This window comes from Mus caroli, chromosome 11, assembly GCF_900094665.2.
Source record: "Mus caroli chromosome 11, CAROLI_EIJ_v1.1, whole genome shotgun sequence".
NCBI classification, from domain to species: Eukaryota; Metazoa; Chordata; class Mammalia; order Rodentia; family Muridae; genus Mus; species Mus caroli.
Genome location: NC_034580.1, coordinates 84,285,044 through 84,292,129, shown reverse-complemented (window position 1 = coordinate 84,292,129; position 7,086 = coordinate 84,285,044). Strand labels below are relative to the sequence as shown.

The 7,086-nt window shown below is 43.4% G+C and overlaps 1 protein-coding gene across 2 annotated transcripts in view; it reads left to right on the top strand.

Annotated features, from left to right (window-relative positions):
- Dgke (diacylglycerol kinase epsilon) overlaps window positions 1-5,255 on the top strand; it is a 24,847-nt gene extending 19,592 nt beyond the window's left edge. For both annotated transcript variants that reach the window (XM_029483879.1, XM_021178189.2), the window contains 3 exons: window positions 646-773; window positions 1,444-1,555; window positions 2,122-5,255. In XM_029483879.1, the coding sequence (XP_029339739.1) occupies window positions 646-773; window positions 1,444-1,555; window positions 2,122-2,301 (420 nt within the window). In that variant the 3' untranslated portion in view covers window positions 2,302-5,255. The remainder of the gene's footprint in view (window positions 1-645; window positions 774-1,443; window positions 1,556-2,121) is intronic.
- Window positions 5,256-7,086: the final 1,831 nt, after the last annotated feature.

Genomic DNA, 7,086 nt, shown 5'->3' with positions numbered 1-7,086 from the left:
CGAACTCAGAAATCCGCCTGCCTCTGCCTCCCGAGTGCTGGGATTACAGGCGTGCGCCACCATGCCCGGCTGCATCTTATTTTCTTATGTGTATGGGGGCAGGGGTTGCACACAAGTGCAGGTGCCTAAGAAACTAGTTCCAGGAAATCTGGTGCCATCTTCTGGCCTCTCTGGACAGCAGGCATATAGATGGTGTATAGACATAAGCAGGAATTCACACTACACAAAAACTATTTTAAATATGTAAAGAAAAAAGGGCAAGGTGACGGCGATTGAAAAAAAAAAAAAAAAAGGATGATGTTGATACATTGATTAAAAACTGTTCCTCTTGGCTGAGGGACAGCTCAGTTGGTGAAGAGCTTATAGTCCAGTCCCCAGAAACCAAGTTTAAAAGTAGTAAGAGCTAGGCAGTGACACTCAAAACCAAGACAGACAGCGTGGATCGACCTCCACACATACCAGGATAAGCCAGTTAATTTTGTGTGAAGACAAAGAAAGGCCAGGTTGCCTTGAGTGAGGTAGGAAGTCGTCTTCCCTCAGGCATCTCTCACGTCTCTGAGCATGCTTATTAAAGTTTCAGTTCCCAGGAGGCAGCTGTGGAGACAGGGTGCCCTGTAGTAACTAACTACTTCTATTTCTTTAAAGCTAGAACTGGATGGTGAGCGAGTTGAGCTGCCTAACTTGGAGGGCATAATTGTTCTGAACATTGGATACTGGGGCGGTGGCTGCAGACTGTGGGAAGGAATGGGAGATGAGACTTACCCTCTAGCCAGGTATGTACAGTTGCAATGGAGCTGGCTCGTTGGGGCGGGTGGTTTGAAACAAGGTCTGTAAATCAGGGTAATCTTGAACTCAGTGCCCCTGCTTCAGCCTCCCTAAAGCTAGGTTATAGTTGTTAGTACCACAACTGACTGCAGTATATGCAGTTGTCACTTTGTTTAAAGTGCTCTGAGTTTGTGTTGTGTTGTTTTGCTGTTTTCAAGACAGGGTGGTACTGTGTAGCTCTGGTGTACTGGAACACAGAGCCTCCACCTCCCAAAAGTTGGAATTACAGGTGCACAGCACTACACCCAGCCTTCTGCCTTTTTTTATGGTGTGGCAGCTTTGTTGTTTTATTGTTGTTTGAACTCTTATGTTTCCCTCAGATTTTCACTGCTGTGTATGTTAATAATATGATAGTGGATGGTTGGTGACACCAATGCCTTTAATCCCATAGATAGATAGATAGATAGATAGATAGATAGATAGATAGATAGATAGATAGATAGATAGATAGATAGATAGACACCAATGCCTTTAATCCCATAGATAGATAGATAGATAGATAGATAGATAGATAGATAGATAGATAAAATTGATGGCCCACCTATATTAAAAGTGTTTTCTATGGGTAATTGGACTTTACTGCATTCTGTAATCCACATTTTCTTTTTCTCCTGTCAGACATGATGATGGCTTACTGGAAATCGTTGGCGTCTATGGGTCTTTCCACTGTGCTCAAATCCAGGTGAAACTGGCAAATCCTTTTCGAATAGGACAAGCGCACACAGTGCGGGTAGGTGACAGTGGTTGATGTGCAGAAGACAGCATGCATGGCTCACTTTCCCAAACTTTATAGCTTGTACCAGGGGCTCGCAGGAAGCTGTCCAGCTAGCGAAATAAAATGCCCACTGGGAAGGAATCCCTAGACAGTCTATTAAAAAGCTATCTTCAGATTAACTCTTGTTAATGTCAAAGGTTCAGGAACACTTTGCCTGTTGTTTCTAGAAGGGACACTTTTCATTTTTCTTTTTTTCTTTTTTTTTGGGGGGGGTTTTTTGAGACAGGGTTTCTCTGTATAGCCCTGGCTGTCCTTGAACTCACTTTGTAGACCAGGCTGGTCTTGAACTCAAAAATCCACCTGCCTCTGCCTCCCAAGTGCTCGGATCAAAGGCATGCGCCACCACTCCCAGCTAAATATTTTTGGGTTTTTTTTTTTTTGTCTTTTTTTTTTTCTTTTTTTTTTTTCCCCCAGAGCTGAGGACTGAATCCAGGGCCTTGCATTTGCTAGGCAAGCGCTCTACCGCTGAGCTAAATTCCCAACCCCAAAGGGACACTTTTCTAATTGTTTCCTGATTTCAGCTGACTTTGAAGTGCTCCATGATGCCGATGCAGGTGGATGGGGAGCCGTGGGCCCAAGGGCCCTGTACTGTCACCATAACGCACAAGACACACGCACTGATGCTGTACTTCTCTGGAGAGCAGTCGGATGATGACATCTCAAGCCCTTCGGATCATGAGGACGTAAAGGAAGCCGAGTAGAATGAGATGAAGCAGCACCTGTGACGTGTCTGTGACATGTCATCCACAGGGTGCACGGTTGGCACCGCAGCCGCCATTTCACTCCTAGTATTGTGTGTGTGAGCCACCTAACCAGCGTTTCCACAGCTTGACTTCAGTGTCACAGACACAGGCTCTTCTGTCAGCCACACGCTCTGATCATTTGTGTCACTATTTGGAAAAAAAGGTCCACAAAGACAGAAGGCTCCTCCTGGCTGGACACTTTACGGCTGGCCTCGCGCTGCGTTATGCACTGCCCTGGTGGACAGGACGTGGATGGGAAGATCCTTCCCTTTGCTCTGGATACGGTGACAGCACGTTAAATGTTGAACGTTGGCTTGCTTTTTGAACTGCTGTGGTTAACCCGGGCTTCCTCCTGCAGTGTGTTTCCTAAGATAGCCCACACCGCAAACCAGACGGACTCTACATTCTGATTTTTAGGAGCACCTGAGGAGAAAAGTGAAAGAAAGATGGCACTTAGCATTTTCACAGTAGTATTTCCTGTAAGGCTTCCAGGTGTGTCGAAACCATGTAGAACTGAAGTGCAAAGTCTTTTTGTTTGTTTGTTTGTTTGGGCAGTACTAGGGATTGAACCTTGGTCCTCTGGAAGTGTAGATGAATGCTTTATCATTGAACTACACCCCAGCACTAGTATGTGTGCACATGTATATATGTACACACGACTAGATAGGTAAATAGGTCTAAAGGAAGGTTTAAAAAACTTTGGGTTGGAAGCTCTACAGTTCTCCAGCTTTTCTGTAGACTAAAAGATATTGTTGACTGGAAAAAATACACAGGTAAGGGAAGCCTCCAAGTCAGGTGAGTTACTCAGACAAACTCCAGGCTGACTGCCTTCAAGTCACTGCAGGACTGCTGAAGCGCTACCCTCGGAGAGGGAAGCTCTGCTAAGATGTTTATATCATATTTATTTCAAAGTGAGAAAGAGATATATTTTTAACTTATTGTTCACCTTGTGGCATGATGCTTCTGTTTAGCTTTTACATTGTACAGCTTTATTTAGTAAAGTGGTCACAAAAATCTGCTGGTCACAGTCACATAGAACTCTCTCTCTCAGTTACCATGGCACATATACTCACTCACCTGTGCTCAATCTGCAGACCTCAAAAGGGAGAGCACATGATGAAGAACTTGGGGTTGCAAGGTGTCCCTCCACCCATCCATTACCAATTACCAAGTACTTATTGAAGGCAGGTCCATGGCTTCCCATTAGAGGGCGCTCTTCTACTGCTGTCTGTGGCCTGCCTCTGCAGTTAGCCCCACCAGTGGGCATCTAACTTGGTGTGTTTCTGACAATGACACGTTTCCACTTGGTGGTCTTATACGAATTAGTTTTGAAAAACTAGACTCTATTCCCAAAACCACCATTTATCTCCCTCTTAATAGTTTATTATGAATCTACAGTCAGTGAATTGCCATAAACTTCAATTTTAGTCACCTCAGGCCTAGACCATGTTTTTGAAAGGACAACTTAGTAAATAAAATATTAGCGAGTACATTATCTAAAGTAATTTTACTCTGCTTAATTAACCTCTTCCACCGGGTCCTGGGTGATGCCAGACTCTACCACTGAAAGATGTTCCACGGGTTTGTAACAGCTTCTGCCTTCACCCTGGGTAGCTGCAGCTGAGGTTTGAGATAGCTGTGAAGGTTTGCAGCTTTTTCCTTGTGGACTGATCCTGTTTGGAGTGTAGTGAAATTCATCCTTAGATTCATGGTCTGAGGCATACTGTTAGATTTATTGTGGATGCAGTTTACATGCCTGTAATTCATAATGCTCTATTTGTGGTAAAACAACTTATTAATTCTGGGCTATCAGTCAAAATAGAGTAGCTACTGAGATACTCCAGGCAGAGCAGACTTGGTGTCCCCTCACCACGACACACCATGGTGTCTCTCTGATGCCTTACTCACATTCCATTATGTAACTTCTCACACTCTGAGTCACTAGTTACCCGGCATTCCAGATAAATGAATAGGCACGTGCCTTGTTTGAATACAGTTTGTAGTGCTTGGTGTTTGCAAGTTATATATTAGATGGTGAACTTATTACCAGGCCTAAATACTTCACAAAATGATTCACTATGAGATCCCTCCGATCCATTTAAAGTTGTCTCCATAGCAACACCACCTACACATTCTCAGGAAAAACTCTGAACCATCTCTTTACCTGTTTCCACATCGCTCGTCTCTTCTGCTCTTAATACATTCCTCATGCCTCGTGAACTTACTGGCGTAAACTCCGAATAGATCCTTAGGCAGACAGTTTTCAATGCTTTATAGAGTCGGAGGCATTTCTGTCTCAGCATAGACGTCGTCCAGTAGTAAGGTAACTGTAGTTAAATGTTTTAGACTCTGCAACTTAGCTGTGAGCCTGTAATGTAACTGATATTTATAACAATTTTATACAGTGGAAACTATTTATTTTATTTTTTTAGAGTATGGAAATCTGTGGCAATTGCCTTTTGAGTATTTGTGTGCCTGGTTGTGACTTAGGCTGACTCAGAGAAGTTCTTCTTGTGCTGTGTAACTTTAGTACGTCTACCAGCATGTCAGAAAGTAACTTTTATCTGTAACGTAAAGTAAAATATTTCTAATGTACACTGTGGGATTTTTATTTGCACTAGCTAGAAAACTTGAAAGGTTATATTAATTTGCACATTAATGTGGACCTAAATACATAATCTGACCAGAAAGGTCAGTAGAATAGGTGATAACGTCAAAATAAAAATATTGAAGCAAAAAGCCAGCACTTTATATTCAGAAATGAGGTGGGAGGGAGTGTTAATTTGGTTTCTGTGACTTTTTTTTAAACTTCTGATGGTTTAGGACAGGATATTAAGTAGATTATTTTTTAAGATGTATTTATTTGCCGGGCATGGTGGCACACTCCTTTAATCCCAACACTTGGGAGGCAGAGGCAGGCAGATTTCTGAGTTTGAGGACAGCCAGAGCTACACAGAGAAACCCTGTCTCGAAGAGAAAAAAAAAAGATATATTTATTTTATGTGTATGAGTGCTCTATGGACACCTGCAGGACAGAAGAAGGTATCGGATCCCATTACAGATGGTTGTAAGCCACCATGTGGTTGCTGGGAATTGAACTCAGGACCTCTGAAGAACAGTCAGTGCTCTTAACCACTGAGCCATCTCTCCAGCCCCCTAAGTATATTTTATTTATAATTATTTTTTTAAGTCTAGGAATTTTAGAGGAGAAATAGTTTTGTTGCTTCGTGCCAATCCTCATGAAGTCACATGCTCAGCATCTGCAGGGACTCCTGCTTGGCTCACCTTTACAAAGCATGTCCTGGGCTGCAGACCTAGCCCTGAGGGCCAGGAGGGCCACAAGTGTGGTTGAAGGGTGAATTCCTACTCAATTTTGGATCAAGTTGGCTGTGTGTGCTATTATAATCCCAACACCTAGAGGCTGAGCTCAAGGGCAGCCTGGCTATATATGAGGACCTTATCTCAACAATTGCTTACGTTCTAACCCAATTGATGACCTAGCTGTTAGAAATTGATAGTTCCTGGAGTGACCTAATCGGCTGCATGGAATCCCGGAGGACAAGGAGTAGAGCTGGTAGAGCAGAAACGAGCCTTCCACCTGTCACTGTGGCATATTAGACTGTACTGAACTTAACACTGCACTGAACTACTGAGTTGTGTATAACACCCGTAGGTAAAGTATTTCCACTATTTAAAAAAATGACCCTCAGTGGGGCATGGTAGCAATGTCTGTAATCTCAGAGAGAGGCAGGAAGATCTCTTGAGTTCAAGGCTGGCCAGGCAAGGCTACTTAAACCCTGTCTCAAACAGGGCTTTTATGTGTATGGCTGTTTTGTCTGCACGTGTCTACACCATGATGGTGTGAGTACTGGGAGCTGAACTCAGGACCTCTGGAAGAACAGCCAGTGCTCTTCACCACTGAGCCATCTCTCCAGCCCTGAGATTGTAGCTTTGTAAAAGGGATTTGGAAAAGTACTATCGTTGATCACTTTATCACATGGTTGATTTTCTAATGATTGGGTTTTGTTTGCTTAGTTGGCTTGGTTTGGTTTCTTGAAACAGGGTTTCTCTGTGTAGCCCTGGCTGTCCTGAAACTCACTCTGTAGACCAGGCTGGCCTCGAACTCAGAAATCCACCTGCCTCTGCCTCCCAAGTGCTGGGATTAAAGGCGTGCGCCACCACCACCCGGCCTAATGACTGTCTTTAATGCATTCAAAACCTCATGTTTTTCTGAAAAATGCTTTTTCGGGGGTCTTAGTTGCCACTTGGAATACCCTTCCTTGGCTGTCTCGAAGCTTTCGATGGGAGGTTTGTTGCATAGTAAAATACCAAACTTAGCCTCTATTCCTCGTGTTGTGATCGTAGTGTGGAAATTGTTTGTGTATTCAGTTACTTTATATAAATACACCTAAGTGTTTACTCTGATGCCCCTGGCTGTGTAACGAGTATGAGGCTTCTTGGTCTCAAAGGGTATCCTATGATTCTTGAGAGTATATTAATTAAAGTGTCAAGTTTTAATGCAGACACTGGCAAGACTTAGCCCTCTAGAATGGCTATAGAATATCCAGAAAGTGTGTAAGCATTATGCTGGCAGTAGGCCAAAAAACATTTCCTCAGTCTCTATAAGGATAACCTGGGCTCCTCATTAAAGGAGCCAGTACAGAATACACTGGACAGGAAAGGAACGCTGACCTCTTTGGTGAAGACATAGGATGTTGAAACAGAGAGTTGGGAAATTAGACT